Source organism: Pipistrellus kuhlii, unplaced genomic scaffold (assembly GCF_014108245.1).
Source record: "Pipistrellus kuhlii isolate mPipKuh1 unplaced genomic scaffold, mPipKuh1.p scaffold_m20_p_7, whole genome shotgun sequence".
Taxonomy (NCBI): domain Eukaryota; kingdom Metazoa; phylum Chordata; class Mammalia; order Chiroptera; family Vespertilionidae; genus Pipistrellus; species Pipistrellus kuhlii.
The window spans coordinates 6,146,812-6,172,298 of NW_023425573.1; the positions used below are offsets into that span (position 1 = coordinate 6,146,812).

Consider the following 25,487-nt stretch of genomic DNA (forward strand, 5'->3'; position numbering starts at 1 on the left):
GGACAGCGGGCACCCGCTGGGAGCGATCGCGGCGTTTGCACCGGTGAGTCGGGTGCGAGTGGCCGCGGCGCCGCCCCCGCGCCGTGCAGCGCCGGCGGCCCAGCCTGCAGGTGGCCGCGGGCTGCGAGGGGCGGCCGGGCCGGCTTCGGAGGGGGGGGCTCCGGTCCGCCCGCCGCCGCAGTGGGGAGAGGAGGAAGGAGGAGATCTGGGGTTTGGAGGAAGGACCTTGGCGGCGGGTTCCGGTCGCAGAGAAGGGGGTTCGAGGGGTAATCCAGGTTTGCACCTGGGACAGGGAAGGGGGAGGAAGCGGCGCCAGGCGCCTGGATGCGGCTCCCGGGCCCGGAGGGTGGGATGGGGCGGCGGGGAGTGGTCCGCGGTGGAAGCCCGGGCCGCGGAAGCCGGGTCTGCCTGCAGAGGGGCACGCCGAGCGGCGGGAAACGGCGGACCCGCAGGAGACTGGGTCTTGGCTTTAGGGGGGAGAAAGCTGCGGCCACGGGCACGGACTACAAAGAAGGACGGACGCGGCCCTGGGGCGGTGGGATGCGGACTGGGGCGCGGGGTGGGCGGGCCCAGCGCCGTTTGCGGGGGGCGGGGAGGATCTCAGGTTCTGGGGGAGGCGGTCCCTGGCCGGCCCGGCGCCCGTTTAAAGGTCCGGCACCGGAGGGGAGGAGCGGGCCCGCCGCCGCTGCAGCCGCTTGCACAAGAGCCACAAGGACGCGGGAGGCCGGGACCTGCTGGTCGCTGCGTCACTCAGGGGCGTCCAACCCTCCTGACCCGCTAAGGGACGGCGAGCCCCGAACCTCCAGACCCGCTGAGGGACGGCGAGCCCCGAACCTCCAGACCCGCTGAGGGACGGCGGCCCCGGACGCCCCCTCCGCTGTGCGCAGGCCCAGGGATCGGGGCTCCCCTGACCTGTAATTGTAGGGTGTCTGCAGCCCTGCACCTGCCCTTCGCCCCTCGGCTTCACTGCGCACTGAACTCTCCGAACTTTAAACCCGACACACAGGGCTGTCTGAATCCTCCCGACTAGAGGGGTTTGCGTGCTGTGGTTTTCATTCCCTGTTTGATTGTGGGTTTTTGTGTTTTTTTTTAGGAGCTAAAGGGCACTCAGCTGAGTTCCCAAGACTGAGAGGCGTTGGCGTGATTAGAAATTGATCCACTTGTCAAGGTAAGAATGAGCCGTTTCTCTCCTTCCGCGTTTCCTCCGATGGGGCAATCCTGCTTTCAATTGGTCTTGGAGATCCTAGAGGCAGGTGCAGCTAGCGAGTGAGTCAGGGATATTTTCAATAATAAATTGCAACTGCTTCCGTATTTCTTTCAGTCCAGCGTCTTCTCTACACGAGACTCCCCCCTCCCCCCCCCAGATGATTGTAGTTTATCTTTTTTTAAATGGCTTTAAAAAAAAACACTTGGAGTTTATGAAAAATTTAACGGGATGAGCAGCTTTTTTCTTACACTAGTCCACATGAGTCCAGGTGTGTTTTCTGGAGTTACACAAGTGTGTCAGAAGATTAGAATTAGGCTGTTTTTCGGACAAAAGAACTCACCTGTGGAATAGTCCTTCCTTCTGAAGTTGGAGTTTGGGTGGAGATAGAAAATCTTAGGGTCAAGGGTAGACCAGTGAGCCACCTGGGGCCTAAGGCCCACTTCATGGAATTCAAGTCTAAAAGAAGTAAAATAATGCTGAAACCGGTTTGGCTCAGCGGTAGAGCGTCGGTCTGCGGACTGAAAGGTCCCAGGTTTGATTCCGGTCAAGGGCATGTACGTTGGTGGGGGTGTGCAGGAGGCAGCTGGCCGATGTTTCTCTCTCATCGACGTTTCTGGCTATCTCTCTCCGTTCCTCTCTGTAAAGAATCAATAAAATATATTTTTTTAAAAAAGAAATAAAATAACGTCCTACATTGTAGTAAGCCAGGGTCTTCAATAAAGCTTCCGTTGTTTAGTTAATAGGTGATAACATTTTAGTTAAGTAATGTGTGGAAAACCTGAAAGACTTCAATTATGCATTATTAATCACTTCAACTGAAAAGGGAATAATGAACTGAAAAATACTGTCACTGTTGAAATTTCAAGTATAGTGCATGACCTTCTATTAACTGTATTCGCCATGAAGGAAAAAATAGCCAAGTCATAACTCTTGCATAATACTATATAGAAACATGGCCGTGGAATTGTAATATTAAGACCAAGCTAAGTGTGCTGCCTCTCTTTTGTTCTGTGGTAAATGCAGGAACAGGTGTCACAGCGGGATCAGTGGGACTGAATCATATACTCCAATAAGCTGTACTGCAAATCATCCTTGAAATTACAAGTGGGAAGTAATTGACCCACTCACACCAGTTTGTTCATTTCTCTTATTCTACTCGAGTTCCAGACGGTTCCCCAGTAACAGTAACATCAGCAGGATTCCAGAATTGCAGAGCTGGGAAGTGAAAACGGGGCTGGGGGTAGAAAGATATTCTGGCTTATCACACAAACTGAGGCTTACCACCTCCTGATCGTGGCATCCTTTCATCTGAAGGCCACATTACTTGAGCTCAACTTTTCAAGAGAGACTGTTGACAGGCCTTTTACCGAATCATGTTTAAAGTCAGCTGTACGTTCAGGGGAAGAAAAGCAATTGGCAGTTGTGTTGCTGAGGGAGGGGAACTTCCCAAAGAGCATCAGGAAAGGGAACAGACACCTTGAGCAGGCTCAGGGCGTCCTCTGCCTCTCAGAAAACACGCAGGGACAGGGCCTTCCTTTAAGCCGCATAGTCTTGCTTTTCCAAAGCATGCACCCCCACACCCTGTTCCTCAAAATGGTATCTCTTCCTGGAACAATGCTGCTTCCCTATGCCACGAACTGACAGCTTATATCTGCCCACGAACAGCCAGCAGAACAGTACCGGAGGTGGGCTACTGAGGAAGAAGACAGGGTTATGCTTGGGTCCTGAGCAGTGACCTTGTATAAACAGATTTCTCTGACTGAGAAATCACTCTTGTATTGAGCTCCACATCCTTAGTATTTAATACTAGAGGCCAGGCTAAGGGATCACTGGTGCACAAATCCATGTACCGGGCCTCTAGTGTGCATATAAGATCTTTGGTTAATCTCTTCCCACCCTCCACCCTCCTCTCTTCCCTTTGAGATTCATCCGTCTGTTCCATGTTTCCATGCCTGTGCATTGAACATCTGCCCCCTGGTGGTCAGTGCTCATCACAGGTACCAGTCAAACAGTCCCTTAGGCTTTTATATATATAGATTGTATTCAGGAAAACAGTTCCACCAGGAATCCTTCATCTTCCACTTTTAGACTTAAAGTTCTTTAAACATAAGTCACAAGAACTTGTCACATCTCCTCGAAGGTAGTTATTTGAACCAAAACAGCCTCTTAAAAGAGAGGGATATTAGCTCTCATCATCTGCTCATCTTGAGGGCACAGTATAGTGAGGAGTTGAATAGAAGTGTTCAAATAAGCATGAGATTGTGGAAATAATCTTATTTTCTAGGACAAACTGATAGTCACAAATAATGATTACATTATTGAGGGCATGTTACAGGAGCAAGTTCCAGATGGTCTAGCAGGTGGCCTTGGGAAAGCTACTTCTCTTATATCAACGGGAACTAAGGAAATAATTCCGTGTTTCAGGGTTGGTGCGAGAGCTAACTCAAACCACACTCAGTACGTAACACAGTGCTTTATGTAGAGAATGTGCTCAATTCTATCGGTAACTGTCATTATTAATTAGCTTTCCATGCAGTCACGCTACTGTGAATTATTTTTTCAGTAGTCACCAAATGTTTCAATTTTTTTTTTTTTTGCTAGTAATGCTGTGCAGAAACTTCATTTATTTAATATGATCTTTCCTCCTTTTCTTTCCTCTTCATTCAAACTGGCCTCACCCAGCACCTGACTCAGCTTCTCCCTTGCATATCCACTCCCTTAAGCGTTAAGCCCTCAGGACGATGAGGTTCTGGTCAACGTCAAATCATCTTAAGAACAAAGCCTCGGGTCTTTTGACCACGGAGACAGAGTTTCAGTTAATTAAACTAAAGATGGCATGTAGGCCTCAGTTGTGTTTTAGCTTCAGACCCAGAACAATGGTGAAACCAGGTGAAGCTATGCCACGGCTGACATCATGGCCAGATGCACTGACCACCACCCCCTACCCTAGCGCCGACCAATCCGTAGAGACCACCACAGCCTTGACCATGACCCTAGCTGCCTTAGTCATGTGACGAATGATTTTCCCCCTACCCACCACCTGAGGTACACGTGGGTTCTGGGTCTCTAAGCATTAGCTCACCTGGGACTGCAGGTGTGGCCACTTCCTCAAGTCATAAAGTCTTACTTTTTTGGCTGCAAACTCCTGATTGCTTCTTATTGGGCTTCGAGCATGCAGACAAAGGGATCCTTTCATCCAGTGGAACTAAAATGAAATAAATGACAAGATAGGTATCATATCTTTTTTTTTTTTTTCTTTTTCCTTTTTAAAGGTTTAGAGAAGTCAAAATGTCTCAAAAAATCCGTGGCGGTTCAGTGGTGGAGATGCAAGGAGATGAAATGACACGAATCATTTGGGAGTTGATTAAAGAAAAACTCATCTTTCCTTATGTGGACCTGGACCTGCACAGGTAAATGAATTACAGTCGTGTGCAGGGTTACATTCTGAGAAGTGTGTGGTTCAGCGGTTCTGTCGTGAGATCATCATTAGCGTGCGCTTACGCAAATCTGGATGGCACGGCCCACTACACACCTAGGCTCTGTGATAGTCTTTTGATCCGTAGGAGAAGAAAAATAATTTTCCCTCTACCCTTCTGGGTACTTGGCTGAGACATCCCAGTGATAAAAGAGAGATTAAAGGAAAAAAGAAAGTCTAATCACACGTATACCTCCTATATACGTGGGAGCGACTCAAGAGAACTGAGGAACTCTCCAGAACGGTTGAAGCCACCACCTTACACACTGTCTTTGGCCGAAGACAGAAGTAGATGGTGGGGGGGAGGTCAGCAATAGGAGGCTCCCATGGGAAGCAGTAAACAAGGGTAAGGTGCAGGCGTAGTTAAGTCTTCCTCCTCTGCATTCATGAGTCTGGAGCTGAGGTCACGCCCCTCTTCCTGGAACAGCAGGCGGACAGCCTGGGCAAGTGGAGAGTCCCCTTACGGCTGTAAATGTGTTTTCAAGGGGTCCCTTGTACTTGGCTTTTAGAATTTCTCCCATGTCTGTTTCTTAACATCAATCAGCCTAAAACAATCCTTAGGCCCAAGAGACAAATTTGGGGGGATCATTTCTGTTCCCCTGCCACACAGCTGTCCTGACTGCTGAAGGCGGTTGTGACAATGGTACGTATGTGGGTTGCACTACAACATTACACTGCTCCGACATCATTAGAGGACAGGAAGTTTCCATGTCCATTATAACTTTATGGGACCACTGCTGTCTATGTGGCCCATGCCTATTCCTCCACACAGCAAACTCAGAAAAGATAATCTTGCCGAAATCGGTTTGGCTCAGTGAATAGTGTCGGTCTGCGGACTGAAAGATCCCAGGTTTGATTCCGGTCAAGGGCATCTACATTGGTTGCAGGTACATCCCCAGTAGAGGGTGTGCAGGAGGCAGCTGGTCAATGTTTCTCATCAATGTTTCTAACTATCCCTCTCCCTTCCTTTCTGTAAAAATTCAATAAAAATATATTTAAAAGAAAATATAATCTTAAGGGATTTCGGGATATAACTAGCTTTTTTTTACATAGATACAGCTGAATCTTATGAATGAAACCTGGGAAGAGTGCCTGAATAAATGCCAATGAATCTTATTATTTTTAAAATATATTTTTATTGATTTCAAAGAGGGAGAGGGAGAGGGAGGGAGGGAGAGAGAGAGAGAGAGAGAGAGAGAGAGAGAGAGAAACATCAATGATGAGAGAGAATCATTGACTGGCTGCCTCCTGCAAGTCCCCTACTGGGGATCGAGCCTGCAACCCAGGCATGCGCCCTGACCAGGAATTGAACCATGACCTCCTGGTTCAGAGGTCGATGCTCAGCCACTGAGCCGTGCCCTATTTTCTATCCTCCTACTTAACTAGCTGCTGGACCTTTTCCCTTTTTTATTCCTTGCCTTTGCCCTTTTCATACAGTGATAGTACAGAAAGAACCCCTGAAGTTATTTTAATAAAATGCCAACCTGTCACAAGTGCCCTTAAACATTTGTGTCCTAAAAACTTGAACCTTGTCCGTGTTTAAATTGTTCAGAGACAGAAATGAAAGTCTCTATGGAATGCCCTCATTTTTCCCCCTGTGTTTTTCATAAACTTGCTCATGTTTTTTGAGCATTTGGACTAGGTAGAGACAGAATTTTTACAAGGGTGCAGTGGCTGTAGACTCCCATTTTAGCCAAACTCGTGGCACCTGGAAGTGTATATGCCTCGACCCAGACTATGTCCGGAGGACCTGTTTTATTTGCTTGGGTGTAGACATTTAATTTGCATGGTATCCTTAGACACCCTTTTTAATTATCCTAAGCTTAAGCTGTTGATAATATCACAGTTGCAGCCACAAGATGGAGCAAATACCTGCAGAGGTCAACAAGACACACAGGAAAGGAGGCCTAAAAAGCAACATCCAAGTAGGTTAATGAAGCGTTTTTACCAGCACTCCCCTGTTTCAGAGCTTTGCAAGCCAGTGGGTGAGGGTGCAGAGCTCTTGCCAGTAGAATAGTCACAAAGACGCTTTGAGCCCCTCTAGCCTAGAGACAAGGAGTTTTGAAGGAGAGTCCTTAGGCCCAGGAAAAACTGTCACTGGCTCTGGACCAAAGAATGTTTAGCGGCTCAAACAAGTTGCAAGTTGTTCTAAAATTGCTGCTATTACACAGCTGGTTCTCTTCTGAGGGGAGTGGAGGAATTAATTTGTTTTCTGCAGGCTGGACTGTGGTCCAGGCCATTTCTCCATTTCTTCTTTTTTTTGTCTCTCTCTGTCTCTCTCTCTCTGTCTCTCTCTCTGTCTCTCTGTCTCTCTCTCTCTCTCTCTCAGAAATGTTAAGAAGAGAAGCAGAAATTGCAGGCATGTACTGCTAGTCTCTCTTGATGAGAAGGGTTCCTATGAACATGAGCACTGCTCATGGTTTGAGTTAGGAGTAGATGTTTGCACATGCTCAGCGCTTCCTGTGCCAGGAGATAAGAGAGTTTGTGCTCTGTTGTTACATTTATATGAATTAGCTAAGGTCAAAGCAGTCTGGAGTTTTTGTTGTTGTTAACCCTCACCCAAGGATATTTTTTCCATTGCTTTTCAGAGGGTGGAAGGGAGAGGGGAAGTAGGAGAGAGAGGGAAACATCAATGAGGCCCAGCTATTGGTTGCCTCCCACACGCGCCTGACCCAGAGTAGGGAGTAAGCCCAAAACGCTGGGGTACGTGCCCTTGATCAGGAATTGAACCTGAGGCCCTTAGGTGCACAGGCCAACACTCTAACCACTGAGCAGCACCAGCCAGAGCTGGAATTGTTTTTATTTGGAAATTTAAGATTGCTGCTTCTGCATTTGCATCATGAGTTGGGATAACTAAGGAAAGGAAATACAAGAACTAAAAAAGCAATCAGGATATATGCACCCCTATGTTCATAGCAGCACAATTTACAATAGCTAAGATTTGGAAACAGCCTACATGCACATCAGCAGATGAGTGGGTTAAAAAACTGGTACATCTATGGAGTACTACGCCGCTATAAAAAAGAAGGAACTTTTTCCATTTGCAACAGCATGGATGGAACTGGAGAGGATTGTGCTAAGCAAAATAAGCCAGTCGAGAAAGTTAAATATCACATGATCTCACTGACATGTGGGATATAATGATCAACATAATTTGATGAACAAGACTAGATCCAGAGACAAATGGTAGGGGAAGGAGGTTAGAGAACAACCGAAGGACTTGCATGCATGCATATTAGCATAACTAATGGACACAGACACTGGGCCGGTGGGGGCTTGCTGAGGGTGGGAATGGCTGCGAGGGAGGGGGCAATCAGGGGAAAAAGGAGACATATGTAAAACTTTAGACAGTACATAAATAAAAATAAATTTTAAAAAAAGAACCAAAAAAAAAAAAATCTAGAGGCTTCATGGTTCAGCATGTTATGAAAGCTAAAAAAAAACTTTAAAACCTTAGAGAACAAAATAGTCACATTACTGTTCAGTTTTTCCTATTTTGGACAAACTATTCCATACTTTAGATAAAACTTTATACAGTCATTGTCTGTGCTCTGTGAACAACCAGTCCTTCTCAGCTCGGAATCCCCGGCAGTCTGGGTGTTGGTGTACCACACTCTGGCTCTCTGGGGTATATAAAACCACTGCTTGACTCCAATACGTATCCAATAAACTGCAGGCTTGTTTCCAGAGCAGAGCAACTCACCCAAGAATTAGGGAAAGGTTCATCCTATAACTCCCTGGCATTCATGAAGGATTTATTCGATTTTTGTCACTAAATGTCTCATTTATAAAACCTACTCCTTGACGATCAAATATAAGAAACAAAAATGTTAACCCTCTGACCCCTTTATTTTTAGGGGGGAAAAAATTACTAAGGAAAAGTTTGCTAAGGTGGGGCCTCATGTTGCGTTTTTATGTTGATGATATGGAAGCCTGCCAGAGGGCTGCTGTCATGGCCTCTCTGTGGTGAAAGCGAGCAGAGGTGCAGAGCACCATGGCCTCCATTCAGCTTCCCTCCAGACAGCTTCCCACTGCGGCACAGGGAGCCAGGCCCAGCCGGCAGCCTCTCGGCGCTGTGTTTGGTTAAGGGTGCCTTCGTGGTAAAACGTGGCAGGTGTAGGCACCCTGAGAGCCTTCCCTTTCCGCGGGGCGGGCTCTGCGTGCCAGCACCTGCAGAGACAGCACAGTAGCCCCCTCCGTCCACATCACCCTGTCTGGGTTTTTCCCCCCAGCTATGACTTAGGCATAGAGAACCGTGATGCCACCAACGACCAGGTGACCAAGGACGCCGCGGAAGCCGTCAAGAAGTACAGCGTTGGCGTCAAGTGTGCCACCATCACCCCCGACGAGAAGAGGGTGGAGGAGTTCAAGTTGAAGCAGATGTGGAAGTCGCCCAACGGCACCATCCGGAACATTCTGGGCGGCACTGTCTTCAGGGAAGCGATCATCTGCAAAAACATCCCCCGGCTCGTGAGCGGGTGGGTGAAGCCCATCATCATCGGCCGCCATGCCTATGGGGACCAGGTGAGTCGTGCGGCACAGCTGGACGTTCATTCTTTCCTCGTGGCCTCCGGCTGCCCGGCGGTCCTGAGTTACACGTGTTTTACGCTTCTCTTTCGGTGACTGCTTCCATTAAACAGAGTGCACAGTTGAGAAGTGCATATATGGATATCTGTCTGTTTACACATTTAGGTAGAAGTAAATAAAGCAAGATTCACGGGCATCTGTCTAAACATACATGATTTTTTTCTTTATCTTTTTGTTCATTTAAACCATGTAATATTGACATTTTTTTTTTGGTCTGGATAATTTCCTGTGCTTCAACCAAATCAGTAATCCTCAACCTTGGCTCTAAAAGGATCTTTTATAGGTTTTCTTGGTGTTTGTTTTATTTTGCATTTAAAAAAAAAAAAAAGTGTTTTTCTGTTTTAATGCCAATGCTTGAGACCCGGTGAATCTGAATCCAACGGGATTCAGGCATTTTAAGCTCCCCAGGCGATCCTAAGTGCAGGCAGGGATGGGAACCACCAAAGATTATATGGAACGTGGTCATTTCAGACATAAAAGGAAAAAACTGGCCCAGTAGTTGAAAACAGTCCCTTTAAGACAGTTTTTTTCCTAACTTGGCAAAGTTTCATTTCTGTACTTCTGTACAAGTAGGCTGGCTGCCAAATTACACAGAAAGCCAGCCAACCAAACAAAATCAGAACTTCATGTTGAAACTGAGGTATGCAGAGCTTCATAGAAAGTAATGTCTGTCCCAAAAGACCCTGAAAACAAGCGTCCCTAACTCCGAAATCCAGAGGCTGTGGTGTTCACAGCTGTCCTTGGAAGCAGTCTGGCCGGGGCAGACCTCGCTCTGTTCCTGGGACAAGGTCACCAGGTCACTGCTTGACGGGTCGTTAAATTTGTTCTGTCTTGTGGCTCATACTGTGCCTCCTCCAGCCTGGCCTGTCCCTTCCCAGGGACCTCCCAGAGGCCAGGAGAGGGCGTGCGGATGGGGGTGCTACACACGTCCTAATTCTGGGAACACCCCCCCCCCCCAAGCTCTTTTGAGCCCAGTGGGGTCATTTTTGTCTGTTGTTGTTATTGTTCTTACTACTACTTTGTTATCAATCGCTTGGAAGAATGGTTGATCATTCTATTTGTTAAAGTCCAGATTGAAAATTCTAAACCTCCGATCGATCCCCTGATCATGTGAATGTGCATACACATCTACATCGCATGCATGGTGCTTCGGAGCCTCGGTTTCTTCCTTTTGAGAACGGAATAAATGACCCTAGCGGGGGATTTTATGTCACAGTGTTCCGGATAGTGAGTCTGCATCGTTATCTGACAGCGTTTACCAGCTGTCACTAGTATCGCTCTCTGCAGACAACCAAAGGATGCTGACACCTGACTGACACTAGTTGTCTCTGTCACTGAAGAAGGCACCATGCAGCCAAGATTTAACAGGTGCCTGGTGCAGGCTGCGCACATTTTCCCACTAGCATAGCCTCATGCCCATGAGAGAGATGGCTTCCCTCAGACGGCCCTTTTCTGAGGACCACCAGCCTTCAAACCTGCTTCCAGAAGGTGGCTTCCTACGGACAAGTTCTGGTCTGGGCATTCGCCGTGAAGATAATCATAAAGAGACAGCTCTGAAGGTCCAAGGACCAGATGCCGAGTCTTTTTGACCCAAGTATTTCCCCAACACCACAGTCCCTTCCTTGTCAGAGTGATGGGAGAATCAAGTGAGATAACGAGATGGACTGGTTACTCACTTAGAGCATCTGTCCTAGAGCTCTCCATCATCTTCATCACCCCCTCTAGGAAGACTTCCCTGACCTCCAGGTCATGTCATTTCTCTTCCTCTGCCATCCCATAGCACTCTTCGTCTGCGCTCACTTTGGTAAGGGAAATACTTGCCAAAGTATCAATTCTCACTCCTCTCCGTACCAGTGCTCAGAAAACCGCCCCGTGTGTGGTAGGCACCCAGTAAATACTGAGCTTTAACGTGTGCTACCACTGATTAGCTTCCGGGATTCTCTGGACCTCCTCGTCCCCATCTCTAAAATAAAAGAAGGCTGAGCTACACTGTGCTATTTGTCTAGGTGTCTTCCAGCTCTGTCCTCTGATTTTTCCCCCCCTATTCTTTGTGACACTTGTTGGAATAGTTGTTGTTGTTGTTGTTTTAATACCTCTCCCTCTCTGCCCCCTGCACAGTACAGAGCAACTGATTTTGTTGTTCCCGGGCCTGGGAAAGTAGAGATAACCTACACGCCAAGTGATGGATCCCAAAAACAGACATACGTGGTACATAACTTTGAAGGTATGCAGTTAAAGTTCATCATGATAGTTTTTTCACAGATCGTTTAGGCAGCGTTACTCCCGGTTGTTTAAAGCTTGTTGTGTGGCTGCCTAACAGTGCAGCCTGAATCTGTAACGTGACTGCGGGACCTTAAATCGGAATGAAAAGGAATTGGCCCCCACGCCTCCCTGTGGCCTGGATAAGGGCACAAAAGGGTGAGCCGCCCAATTGGAAATGCTTAAAGACAAAGACAGGTTGATAAACGGGCATTTCTGTTAAATCACGAAGGGAAGGTTGGCAGGAGTCTGTTGTGCACGAATTATATAAATTAAGCGTGAATAGCCTTAGCTGGTTTGGCTCAGTGGATAAAGCGTCGGCCTGCGGACCAGAGTCCCAGGTTCGATTCCGGTCAAGGGCACATGCCTGGGTTGTGTGCTTGATTTTCAGGAGAGGTGGGCAGGAGACAGACGATCAATGATTCTCTCTCGTCGTTGATATTTCTCTCTCTCCCCCTTACTCTCTGGGGGGGAAAAAATATCTCCAACTCACCTGCCAAGTAATCCTATCATTTGCTCTGGTAGGGTTTGTATTAAAAAGTAGTTATGTTACATACTTGCTGGAATGTTCTTCTTGCCCATCTGCATGTTTATTCTGTGGGAGAAGAACATTTATTTTTTGCCTTTTCTTGCCAAACATTCTCCTGCTTCAAAAGTTCCATTATGGTGAATTCCACTCAAAACGGGGACCCTCTTTCTCCATTATTGAAGTTATTAAAAGCATTCACACAAACAAAAATGCAGAAGTTACCTAGCTGTTTTCCCCCTTGCTTCCTCTAAATAATAATCCTCTTTAATTGAACTTATTGAGGTGACATTGGTAATAAGATTATTCAGATTTCAGGTGCGCAGTTTAACAATACATCATCTGTTGTGTGTTTACCACCCCAAGCATGTCTCCCTCCATCACTGCTCATCCCCCGCTTTACTTTCTCCTACCTGCCCCCTTCCTTTTGGCCACAACCATCCTGCTGTCTGTGTCCATGAGTTTTTTTTTTGTTTTTTTTTTCTTTGCTTATTCCCTTCACCCAGCCTCCAACTCCAGCCCTCCGACAGCTATCATTCTGTTCTCTGTATCCACGGGTCTTGTCATTTTCATGGAATCTAGCTCTGCTGCTCTCAGCCCCTTTCACATTCTGGGCCAAACTTGGCCCTGGACAGTGGAATGAATTCAGGTTCTGTCTTTCAGCAATAACAAAGTTCAACGAACAAGAGTTGTGAAACACCAGTGATTACATGTAGCCTGACTTTTTCTACCAATGACGGTGTGAACTGTCCGTATCGTCCAGGGGATTAAGAGAATTTTCAGTCTCTGGCTGAGGATTGAATGCACACTTAAGAGTTTAAAAATACACGTTTGAAACTTTAAAAGTATGAAAGGACAGTTTTAAAAAGTATTCATCCTTTCTTGAGTATAGCTCTGGTTCATAGTGGATTTCCGTATTCCAGTATCTTCAGCATCCTAAAAACCGTATCTCTTTCTATCATCTCTATTGCCCTTTGAAAATAACTTAGAATGTCCTTAACTATGCCTGATTTCCCGCCCACTCTGTGCCTCAGGAGCTCATGGGGTATTCAAATTGGGAGCCTGGCTGGGACTTTTTGAAGCCTGGGCTTAGACATGGGAGCTGGGAATTGGGTGATTTGTGGTGGTTGGTGGATTTCAACTTGTTACAACTGAACCCCATTTCTCTTTTTTTTCTCTCCTTGGTGTCCCCCCACAGATGGTGGCGGTGTTGCCATGGGGATGTACAATCAAGATAAGTCAATCAAAGAGTTTGCACACAGTTCTTTCCAGATGGCTTTGTCCAAGAGCTGGCCTTTGTACCTGAGCACCAAAAACACTATTCTGAAGAAATACGATGGCCGTTTCAAAGACATCTTTCAGGAGATCTATGACAAGTAACTACAGCTCCTTTTTTCCTCCCTTTTTCTCAAGCTGGCATCTATAGTGTAGAATTTGCATGCTCGTCCTTTTGGTTCTGGGGAAATTGAGTGAAAACCATCACTATCCCTTAGAGACAAGAGTGAAACAGACTTAATAGGAGTGAAACAAAATCACTCTTAAGTTGCTTTTCGAAGATAAACGTGTTCTCAAATCCGGCTCCCACGTTTTTTTGTCAGAGCCAGAATTATTGTGTTGTTTGAAGAAAGGTGCCCTGTTGCTGACAGAGTCCTAATTTTTCGAGCATGAGTTTCTGAGTTGGGTCCATTTCTGTTCTGACACCTGTTGCCGTGATTAAACCTCTGCTTTAGTGGAGCCTCTTGGGCTGACGCCTGCATTTATAACAGCCGTAGATTCCACAGCGTGGGAGCACGGGTTACATTTTAACTCCCTTTTAGGTGCGAGTGCTCAGGCCAGGGCACAGATTGGACATCTCCTCCATGAGACGTTTTAATCCCTCTTCCTGCCGCCCATGTTCTATGCCTGGAAGCTGTCCTAGTTTCCTGAATGACATCAAGCAATAGAATGGTTTCCCTCCCACCCCCGCCCCCTTTTACATTCTTAAAGTAAGCCGAATCCCAAGAATCCGACCAGCCGTGTACTGAAAACTGTGAACGTGGTGCCTGGGAAACGCCTGTGTTGCTTAGTTCTCACACCTCTCGGGAGTGGTCGCACAGCCTGACCATGCTTGGGCAGGGGTTTGAGCCCGTGTGTCAGGTCCCTCCGTTTGTGCTGTTGCCACTGAAGATGCCGCTTCCAGCCCCACCCTTCGGAGAACACCTGACATCCCTCCCAAAACCAACTTTCCTCCTTTTGTGTCCCTGTCTCTCTCCTTCCTCAGGGAGTACAAAGCCCAGTTTGAGGCCAAGAAGATCTGGTACGAGCACAGGCTCATCGATGACATGGTCGCCCAAGCCATGAAGTCGGAGGGCGGCTTCATCTGGGCCTGTAAGAACTACGACGGCGACGTGCAGTCTGACTCCGTGGCCCAAGGTGAGGGCGGGGGCACTGAGGAGGGGGGGGGCGGGCCCTGCGGCGGGTGGGCGATGCCACGCCGTCTTCCGGCTCAGGAAGAAGGGTCTGTAGCCCTTTCTGTAAACACCATGAGGTGTCACTGCTGCCCGGCCTCCAGGTCCCTCAGCTCCGCTGACCGAAGAGGAAGCTGGGCTCCCACTGGGGAAGCTACTCCTCAAGGTCAAGGAGCTACTCCTCAGGGTCCAGGAGCTGCTACTCAGGGTCCAGGAGCTACTCCTCAGGGTCCAGGAGCTTCTCCTCAGGGTTCAGGAGCTTCTCCTCAGGGTCCAGGAGCTTCTCCTCAGGGTCCAGGAGCTACTCCTCAGGGTCCAGGAGCTTCTCCTCAGGGTCCAGGAGCTACTCCTCAGGGTCCAGAAGCTTCTCCTCAGGCTCCAGGAGCTTCTCCTCAGGCTCCAGGAGCTTCTCCTCAGGCTCCAGGAGCTACTCCTCAGGGTCGCACCAGAAGGAGCTCAGTGCTTGAGACCCTGGGCTCCAGCCTTGGATGCTTCCCCACTCGAAGCTATCACTCCCTTTCCTGCCTTTATTTCCCCTCTGAGAACTTGGCAAGGAGGGGTAACGTGAGGGGCCTGAGCTGTCTAATAACCAAAGAGGATCTCTCCAAGAGCTCCTTGTTCTTTTTTTATTTTCTTTAAACAATTCTAAATGTTTATCCCCCTAAAAACATAGCCTCGAAATACAGAGCAAGCTGGAAGCGAGAAGGGAATTTTGAAATCTTTTACCTAGTCCAACTGCTTTCTCTCTTTCTTTTTCTCCCTTTCTATTTTTCTCTCCCTTCCTCTTTATTTCTTCCTCTTCTTTCTTCTTCCCCTTCTCTTCCCCCTTCCACAAATGAAGAAACAGGCCGGAGGTGAAGTCGTTGTAGGCACACATCCCGTGAGAAAGAACCGGGTGTGAGATCAGGTCTTCCCGTTGCTTTTGTAGGACCCTTCCCTGCACTCAGTGAGCTTGAACCAGTGTGGTCTTGCTGCCACTATTGTTGAGGTGAAGGTATTGAGGGTGCGTAAGCAAACGGACCACTAGAGGGGACACAGGCACCAGCCACCATTCCTCATTTCTCGGACCCGTTGATTGGCATCAGCTAGCACAGCAGGGAGCAGCGGGTTGAAAAGAAACCAAGGGCTCCCTCTTCCGGCAGCAGGAGCCCCTCATGCCTTCCAGCAGCCCTGACGGCTGCTCTGCGCCTTCACCGCTTAGCTTGGCACACAGAGGAGCTGAGCAGCGAAGCCCAGGGCTGTTCATAGAAGCTCAGCAACGTGACGGGTGTAAGCCACTGGCCCTCCTTCCCTCAGCACCAAGGCGCCCTTCCATCCCACTGTCAGCTGGACTCTCCCCGGGCGAATGATTGCATCGACTTGAATTATGTTTGCTTTCCCCAGGAAGTACTGCTCGTCTTTTAAACCTTATGACAAAGTTAAACATCTCCTATCAGGTTTAGAATCAGTAGGTCAGCGCAGTGAAAGGCCGCTGTGATGTCAGACGAGTGAGCTGCCGCACACCCTTTGCTCCCTGCGGCTCCAGTCCTCGGGGTGCGGGAGAGGGGAGGAGGGCAGCTCTGTGCTGAGTCCGTGGTGGGTTAGGGACACGTCCTTGTCCTCGGAGTTCTCCGTACGGGACCCAGATCATTCCACCCTTTCTGCATAGCCTCCTGGCAACCAGGAGAGCGCATTGAGGGTGAGATTTCAGCGGCGAACGTCGGCTCCAGAGGCTCAGCGGGCTGACAGTGGAGTTGTGAAGGGCCGTGGCCGGGAGCACACTGATAGGGGGCCTGGATCCAAGGCTGCCCGGGCAGAGGCCCTAGATAAGTGTGACCTCAGGGCAGGTGGGCAGATGAGAGGCAGCCGGGCTGCCTTCCGTCACTCTCCTCCGGGGGAATGAACCACTGGCCCCGCACCAGGCGCTTCGCTGGCAGCTTGTATTTTGACAGCGATGCCAGCTGCTGTCTCCCCGCAGTGCCGCACAGGCAAACCCAGGTGGAGAGGGACGAGTCCGGCCCTTGCTTCTCCAGCCACTGAGGGTTTGAGGGTTCGCCGAAGCCTCCGACCCACCCAGGGACACGAGAGGAACTCGTAAGCCCACACAGGAATTCCTAACCGGGTGGAAGCGGAGCTTAAGAAGTTATTTACGTTTGTTTACTTTATTCTCAGATTTAGAGAAAATAAAGTAATGGCCCATTATAAATTTGCGTTAACTTCTCAGGTGCTTTGGGGAAATAGCAAAAAAAAAAAGTAGAGAAATGTGTTCTTTGAAATCAAATGTAAAAGAGTGATATAAGAAGAGAAATCAATTGCCTGGACTTAAAAGTTATAATATGGTTCCCAGAATAGGAAGCCACGGAGTATGATTATTTTGGCGGGGCTGCTAGAGAGAGGAAGATTAAGAGGAATGTCCTTAGATTAGGGGTGTCGAACTCAATCAGAGAAGGGGCCAAAATCTAAACTCCAGCCTAAATCGCTGGCCGAATGGTTTACTGAACAGTCATAAACTGTCATTGTGATGGAAACGCAGCGGAGTGCAGTGATGACAGCGCGGTGCGGGCCACATTGCAAGGCCTGGCGGGACGGATTTGGCCCGCGGGCCTTGTGTTTGACACATGTGCCTTAGATCCATCCCATCCTCTCTCCACCTGCCTTTTCTTGCCAAACCCAGCCAGTCTGTGAGCAGCCTGATGGCACAGACAGCTCCCTGGTGCTTATTCTCCCAGAACGGGGCATCCGCAGTGACATGCTGGGCTCTTACTCTGGGCAGGTGCCACCCTCAGGAATAAATAAATTCCATGTGTATTCCCGCACATGGGTGCATTCATCTAATTTGTACAATAAGCGGATGAAGTTGGTGTTTGGTTTGTTTTGTTTTGTGTGTGTGTGTTGTTTTTTTTTAATATGTTTTATTGATTTTTCACAGAGAGGAAGGGAGAGGCATAGAAAGTTAGAAACATTGATCAGCTCTCTCCTGCACACCCCTCACTGGGGATGTGCCAAGGTACATGCTCTTGATCGGAATCGAACCTGGGACCCTTCAGTCCACAGGCCAACGCTCTATCCACTGAGCCAAACCGGTTTCGACGAAGTCAGTGTTTTATTAATCCCGATTTACAGATTTTATTAATCCCGATTTACTGGGCCAGTGTAGCTAGAGAGTCACAGAACTCGGGTGGAACGCAGGCAGTCAGGCCCTGCGCCCCGGAGCAGGTGCCTGTGCGATCAGTGAGTGAGGGGAAAGGACTGTGATGTTGTCTGGCTCCCGGGACCTGGGACGGTGAGGTCATTGGCTCTGGGCCCGAGCGGCCCCGGGCCCTCCGTGCAGTTGAAGCCTGCCCTTCACGCTCTGCCGCTCACAGGTTATGGCTCCCTCGGCATGATGACCAGCGTGCTGATCTGTCCGGACGGCAAGACGGTGGAAGCGGAGGCTGCCCACGGGACTGTGACACGCCACTACCGCATGCACCAGAAGGGCCAGGAGACCTCTACCAATCCCATCGGTGAGCCGGGGTCACTGCTACACTGCCAGCCCGAGAGGGGGACCCAGCAGGCACTCCGACGTGTTCCTGTGCCGCCAATCACCACACACAGCGGACTTGTTCCCCTGACGAGAGCTGCTTTCATGTGCTTCTTAAAATATACGCAATACATGCCTTTTCATCTGGAGGGACGGTACACATCGTAGAGGAGAATGCTATCAACAGCATTTTCCTTTTCCTCTGGCGCATTGAAATGTCACACGTGGCTGAGAATCTAAGAGCCACACAAATAGGTCCTCCTAACGCAGCTTCAAGGATAACACACATTCAGAAGAGATTACAGGTTGGGGGTTTCATCCCAAGTCAGGGCACGTACAGGAGGCAACTTATCAGTGTTTCTCTCTCTCCCTTTCTCTGTCTAAACATATCCTTGGGTGATGATGAGAGAGAGAGGGAGAAAGAGGGAGAGAGGGACTGGGAAAGGGGAGGGGAGACCAATATAGACAAAGAGATAGAAGAGACCAATATAGACAAAGAGAAGAGATTGTGACCTTCTGCAAATTAGTAAGTGCCCTAATCTTCAAGCTACTTCCACACAATGAAAATGTGCTTCCTTGTAGTTCTACCAAAACCCAAAGCATTTCTCCTACAAACATGCAGATTTTTTTTTTTTAAGTTTCTGTTCAGTAAAATATTTCCAACTCTCCTAAAATTTAGAGTGCTTGAGGAGAGCATCTGATGAAGTCAGCCACCTAAGTTTAAAAAACAAAAACAAAAAACAATTCTTTCTTTGGGAACAGAAACATCTGGGGATACGTCCAGCTGGTATGACAAGTGTGTGTGTGTGCTTTCTCTCTCTCAGCTTCCATTTTTGCCTGGACCAGGGGGCTAGCTCACAGAGCTAAGCTGGATAACAACAAAGAGCTCGGCTTCTTTGCAAAGGCTTTGGAAGACGTCTGTGTGGAAACCATTGAGGCTGGCTTCATGACCAAGGACCTGGCTGCCTGTATTAAAGGTTTACCCAAGTAGGTAGATGGCACCGTGGGCTCTGTGGTCAAACGCCCACTTGTCCTCGTTGGGCTCAAAACAGGAGTGCTTCTTGGAAGTGGATGAATCCATTACTTATCGTTAGTTCAGGGGTCAGCAGACGCTATCTGAATCGCCAGACAATAAACGTTTCAGGCTGTGTGAACATACAGCCTTTTCAACGCTAAGCAGCTATTGAACTTTGTCTCTGGGGCCTGAGAGCAGTGGCAGATCATCAGCCTCTAGAATGGGTGTGGCCACGTTTGGGTCAAACTAGGTACAAAACGAGGCTGCAGCCTGAATCGGGTCCAGGGGCCAGTGGGCAGCCATTGGGGGCAAGGTTCCATTTAACAAGGAAATTATAGACAGAAGCAAAGGGATCCCTGTGGCTATTTTAGCCCACCCTCTATTTTTTTCACTTTGCAGATGAGAACAGTAAGCAGCACAGGCTGTTAGATGTTGAGTTGGTCAGTCTCTTCCTTAGGTATCTGTAACCAGCAGTCATGTGTTCGAGGGCCCATGTATTTGTCTTAAGATCATGGTAACTCATATCCCAGCTGGATTAGCTGCTAATCAGAGACTTCGTCCTCAAAGTCAGAGTTGTTTACATTAAGTTTAACATCAGTCCCATGTCTCAACTGTATGTCAGTAAGCCCCAGGATTTACTTAGTCACAACATCTTTCTTAAAGTTGTAGCAAAAGTACAGCGCTTGACATGTCCTTATTGGGATGGTACCTTTGTAGCCTATTTGAATAGACACCTATCAGCAGGATTTTGTTGTCTTTTTGTGATTATCTTTGGGTGGTTTTTTTTTTTTTTTTTAATGTTTTTATTGATTTCAGAGAGAGCAAGGGAGAGGGAGAAAGAAAGAGAAACATCAATGATGAGCGAGTACCATTGATGGGCTGCCTCCTGCACGCCCCCCACTGGGGACCAAGCCCACAACCGGGGCGTGTGTCCTGACCCCTGACTGGGAATCAAACTGGGACCTCCTGATTCATAGGTTGACACTCAACCACTGAGCCACACCAGCCAAGCTCCTTTTTTTTTTTTTTTTAAGTAAGACACAGAAATAAGATCATTAAAGCTTTTTTTAAAGGACATGTGACAGCTTGTGGGGATGTGTGTGAAAGCTTGGCATGCCCCGAATGGCTTCCTTCTCCCAGGCATTGAGGCATGAGTCTGAGCTGACGCTCTGTGATGGTTTCCCCTCACAGCCACATGGCAGGAATCTCCTCAGAATGTGTGTGTGGCCCAGACTCAAGGGGCCTGTAGCCTGGCTGACAGTCATCAGCCCCAAGCTTGCAGCTTATTACCGTCAATCCGTTTTCTAGACGTAAACAGAATGCTGCTTTAGCATTCCTAGGATTCTTCCTCTGCCTGCTGCAGATCAGAGACTAAATTGTCTTTTCTTTCTCTCCCTCTGTCAGCGTGCAGCGTTCTGACTACTTGAATACGTTTGAGTTCATGGACAAACTCGGAGAAAACTTGAAGATAAAACTAGCTCAGGCCAAGCTTTAAGGTCGCTCCTCGGCTTCGGAGGACAAGTGGTTTTTCTTGGTAACTAGGACCACTGGTTTACATTTTTCTGTACAACACTCAAGGGAAGGGCAAAATCAATTTTGTAATTTGTTTAGAAGTCAGAGTTTATCTTTTCTATAAGTTTACAGCCTTTTTCTTACACACACAATTACGCCACTTCCAGAATGTGGCTGGGACTTTTTCAATTTCAAATTTATTTTCTATTAATAGCTTAGGAATCACTCTAGCATTGATTCGTACCCCGTCCCTTTTTCTCATGTCCCGAAATAAATGACCAAAATGAAGAGTGCTTGACTTAAATGATAGCCACAGTTTTGGTCCCTAAAAGTGTGTCAAATTCTCTCCCTCACCCCGCTCTCCACGGCCTGGCCTCCGGGTGCTGCTGGTGTAACCGGTGTCCCAGCACGTGAGGTCCAGCCGTACCTCCAACTTTCAAAGAATCGTAAAAGCAAGTGGGTGCAACCAACGCGTGTTGAAGACATGGCAGTCCCTCTGTAAAGAACTCCAACGGAATGTTTTGAAATGTTTAAGTCTTGGAGGCCGCTAGAGAGTTCAGAATCCAGAACAAAGACTCCCTGGGGGCTTGTCCTCTGTGCCTGCCTCCTCCTGGCCTGTGGGGCCCGCGGTGTGCTGCCCCGAGCAGCGCCTTGTGTTCAAGTGCAATAATACGACTGCACCTTTCGGGGATTCCTGGCCTGTTTTGTTTCCTTTATGTATATGTGATTTTTCAGAAGTTGATTGTAAACACTATCCTCGCCTGTTCTTCCTCTGACCTGTTCATTAAAATGAAGTGCTGATGACGAACCAGGTTTCTGTTCTCGCGCGTACTGTGATTGCCGGCACGATGCCCGGTCCCAGTCATCGGAATCTGATTTTGAAAAATCTCTGCCCTTATCCATTTTACTGGGGGTGGGGGTGGGCAGGGGGAAGAGGGATAAGGAAACAGACAGTAAGATGTGGATCTTACAGTGAAAAGGAAAGAAGATCAAAGACAGGACAAAAGGGGTAACTGGAATAGAGGGAGTCAGACCTATGCACATGCTAAGGCGTTATGGTATCATTATTGTGTGAGTTCATAGGGAGCCAGGGGAGGCTTACAAAGGGAGGGGCATGATCAGATTTTTATTTTGGAAAATAGCTTTTAAGAAGAAAAGAACAGTAGTGGAAGGAGGGTGAGGGGAGTGGTTGAGGAAGGAAGACCAGTTAACCAGAGGCTATTGTAGAATTTCAGGTGGGAAGTGATGAAGATCTGAACTGAACTCACAGTGGCCCTGAGGATGGAGAGAATGGGGGAGAGCCTGAGAAAAAAAAACTGACTCAGTGGGATGGGTGGGTCCCAGGAGATGGGCTGGAGAGAAGGGAACAGGCCCCGGGCTGCAGGCCTGGAGAAAGGCTGGTCCGCACCCAGCAGGATTGGTGTTTCTGGGGAAGGAAGTTGAGGCATTGAGAGGCTCTGGTCCAGCTTCCACCACACATCACCGCTGTCCTGGCCTAGAACCCAGGGACTCTGCTAGCTGAGGTGGGGCTCTTTACTCCACCTGCACGCTTTCAGGGGGTGTGGGAAGAAGAAAGCATCACATGGAACAATATGACCGCATTGCACTGGGTGATCCTCCAGTAGGATCACGGATGCCCCGGGAGTGGATCAGATGCGTTTTTCTGGCAGCAAAGCCCTGCTCCAGTATCGGATTCAGAATTTTCCCAACACCCAGTGTTCTAAAATGATCAGCAAGTGGACAGATGCTGACCCGTGCACCCAGAGATGGATGGCTAATTTTGTAACAGCATCAGGGTCAGAGCGGTTGACCAGAAAAATGATATGCTCAGCACCTCCCTGAAGACAGCGGGATCTGGGGACAGAGAAGATGAGAGTGCTAGACTTCCAAGTTCTCTATATTGCCAGCACTCTTCCTCAAGTGGACTTTTAAACAGAGTACTTAAAATCTAATCTTAGTCTTGTCTCTTCCTGTTAAGAAGGAGATAAGATTAGGAACTAATAGAAAAATATTAAGGAAGTTAGTATTTAGATAAATACTGATTTAAAATTTGTACTTTTATCACCTCCCTTATAGGACTCTCTTTCACGGCCCGCGTAGAAAGAGTTCCAATTCAGGGTTCAGCTTCTGGAGAAGGGCCGCACACAAATGAAGAGACTTGAAGAAATTCAATTTGGCGATTTGGGGGGCCAGGCGGTAGTCCAACTCTAGTGGGAGAACTACTCCTGCTCTGGCCCTGCCATCCCCTTTTATTGAGGCTTTGGGGAAAACATCTTAAGCAACATAAACAGAAATGTACATGTAGCCCCTAGGCAGGAAATAACAGAAACTTACACCGGACAAATAAGGTAGATTCTGCTTCAGCTAACATAATCTCAACTAAAGGTTAGAGCAATTAAGGTTGTTGACCAGCCTTCCTGGCTTCCTGTCAACATCTCTTTTTCAGTGAAACTGATTTGGTTTCCAGCACTCCCTGTGAAGAAGTTTGATTTCATAGTTCCTATTTTTAATATTAGGGAGAATGTAGCATCCAAATTATTAGTTGCTCTGGGACAAGAAACTTGAACAACTGAATTTGGATGGTATCTCAGACTCTGAAAGAGGTGAATTTTGCAAACATTGCAGCATTGTAACATTAAATTTGTAGAAAACTTGTAAGAATAGTACAGAAAAATCTTTTATCAACTTTTTTTAAAAAACTTTTACACCATAGCTATATTTTTTATGTTTTCCTCTCTTGATATACACACACCATTCCCCCCCCCCCCCCCTGAACCATTTCAGAATAATTTGAAGACAGGGTACCCTTTCCCCTAGATAATCCAGTGTGTATTTCCCAAGAAGAACAATGACGTTCTCTTATATGACCATAACATAGTTATCGAAACGAGGAAACTGAATCCATACACTACAATACAGTTCCTATTCACGTTACAGCTGCTCCACTCATCTCTACAGCTTCTCCTCCAAGACCCAGTCTAGAGTCCTATGCTTTGTCTAGATCTCTGAAGTCTCCTTGTGTCTGATACAGTTCCCAAGCCTTTCTTTGTCTTTCTAGACCTTGGCATTTTTGAAGAATACAGGCTGGTTATTTTGTAGAAGTCCCTCCACTTGGGTTTGTCTGGTGTTTCCTTGCAATTATATTTCAAGTTTCGCATTTTTGGCAGGAATGCTATGAAGGGATACTGTGTCCTCAGTGGCTGATAGCGGGAAGAGGAAAGGTCCTGGAATGGTGGTTTGTCTCAAAGCTGGCGAAGTCAGCTTTGCTCATTTGGTTGAGATGGTAGCTGCCCATTTCCCTCTGTAACCTTAAGTAACGTGGGGGGGGGGGGGGGGGGTGCTGTAAAAATATACTCTGCGTCACCAAAATTCACCCACAGTTTTAACAGTCATTGGTGATTTTACAATTCTATCATCTATAGATATTATATGTATATATTTATATTTAAGTATATTATATATTTATAGCCTATTTTTAGATGTATTGGATTTAAAGCTTTCACTTAATTTCTGAGTGGGAACTATTCTCTTCCTAGTTGTAGAGGACAGCGTTCCCATCTCTGCATTTATTTACTCATTTACGCTAGTATGGACTTAAGGTTCCTTGCTTTATTCAATGAATTATATACTATCATGCATTTTGATGCTCACATTGCCTCAAATTTCGCCAGTGGGAAGCCATCAAGCTGGGTCCTGTCAGCATCGTAACGTGAGTATTTTGCAAGCAGTTAACTGGGTAAAGAGAGATGCTCTCTTGTATATTAGGCTGCCTCGTAGCAAGACAATTTTTAAGTGAGGTTTCCTCTGAGAAGGAGCGCTACACGCAGTCTTCCTTTTCTACGGATAGAACGAGTTCCTGCTTGCCTTCCTTTCCAGATTAGACCCCCACGTGGCTCAGCAGAAAGTTCTGGAGGATGCCAGAAGAGCGTGGGGGCTCATGTAACAAGGCCCTGCTGGCCTTCAAGGACAGGTCTGAGTTAGAAGCCAATGAAGGCTCTGGAGTGTTTGGATCACCAGTTACCCATCCTTTGGAGAGATGAATAGATCTACTTTTGGCTTTGTCTAGTTTACTGTATCCATGTTACTTTACAATAAAAAGGTTAAAAATATATTAGGATGTCTGTTTTGAATCCTTTGGGCCAATCTCATTCTTCTGGATGGAATCCAAGGAGCTTCTCTCCAGCGTTGGCCTACCCTCCTGAAAGCCTTTGGTTTACCTTGGAGAGGGGACCCAATTTCTGTCACGTGGTCTTTAACTTTTTCAAATACAAGCGAGAAAGTGACTCTCTGAATGTCCCCATGGCTTCCCCTGGATTGTACACAGAATTATGAGTAGAGATGCCAGAGGGCTTTAGTTAGCTTTTGGGACCTTCCTCTCTCACTTGATGAATCCATGACACTTTATTTTGAGGAGAATTTGGGTTGTTTCAAGCTTTTACTTGATTTTTGCCTGGGACTTAATCTATTCCTAGTTGGCCTTGCTTTGTTTTGCTGTGTGCATTTTTTATATGTTCAGAGACCAAGCTTCAAGATATTTTCTAACTGAATCACATTTTCCTCTTTTCAAGCCACAAAATTTTCCTCCTACTTTTTTTTTTTTTTCCAGGAACATTTCCCTACAAGGTTTTGATACTGAAAATTTCCCAAGTAAAATGTTTAAAGTACATGATAGAAATGGAAAACTTTGAATTTTCATTCTAAATAATATTTTAGAGTTACTCTCACCTATTTTAAAATTTCCATATTTTCCAGGTATAGTTAATTCATTTACTAGAATTACTCACTCAATGAAGTTTTTTTCCCTAAACATGTTTCTATTTTTATTGTTTGTAATAGTTGACTTGTTTCCCCCCCACAAATTAATTACCACACATTGTACTATTCCATGAAAACCTTCAACTTGGATCTTAGCCATAGTTTTTAATCTGCTTTTTCCAGCTGGATCAAATTCTTTATA

General features: G+C 47.2%; 1 protein-coding gene across 5 annotated transcripts; it reads left to right on the forward strand.

The window, feature by feature from the left end:
• Positions 1 to 21,335, forward strand: IDH1 (isocitrate dehydrogenase (NADP(+)) 1). Of its 5 annotated transcripts, none has more exons than XM_045575565.1 (10): positions 1 to 43; positions 1,094 to 1,168; positions 4,480 to 4,617; positions 8,915 to 9,206; positions 11,388 to 11,493; positions 13,253 to 13,430; positions 14,315 to 14,466; positions 17,846 to 17,986; positions 18,828 to 18,990; positions 20,423 to 21,335. In XM_045575565.1, exons 3-10 carry the CDS (start codon positions 4,496 to 4,498, stop codon positions 20,511 to 20,513), a joined length of 1,245 nt encoding a protein of 414 aa, XP_045431521.1. In that variant the 5' UTR covers positions 1 to 43; positions 1,094 to 1,168; positions 4,480 to 4,495; the 3' UTR covers positions 20,514 to 21,335. The 5 variants fall into 5 exon arrangements, with proteins under 5 accessions (XP_045431521.1, XP_045431522.1, XP_036278324.1 ...); XM_045575566.1 differs by having other exon boundaries at positions 27 to 43; positions 1,094 to 1,160; positions 4,473 to 4,617; XM_036422431.2 differs by lacking the exon at positions 1 to 43 and having other exon boundaries at positions 1,021 to 1,160; positions 4,473 to 4,617.
• The last annotated feature ends 4,152 nt before the right edge of the window (positions 21,336 to 25,487 follow it).

What these genes read in the sequence shown, in the direction of transcription:
- IDH1 (XM_045575565.1), top strand. Translation starts at nt 4,496, where the DNA reads ATGTCTCAAAAAATCCGTGGCGGTTCAGTGGTGGAGATGCAAGGAGAT. An exon ending in TTTCAGGAGATCTATGACAA is followed by an intron (nt 13,431 to 14,314) that starts GTAACTACAGCT and finishes CTCCTTCCTCAG; the next exon opens with GGAGTACAAAGCCCAGTTTG. An exon ending in GACCTCTACCAATCCCATCG is followed by an intron (nt 17,987 to 18,827) that starts GTGAGCCGGGGT and finishes TCTCTCTCTCAG; the next exon opens with CTTCCATTTTTGCCTGGACC.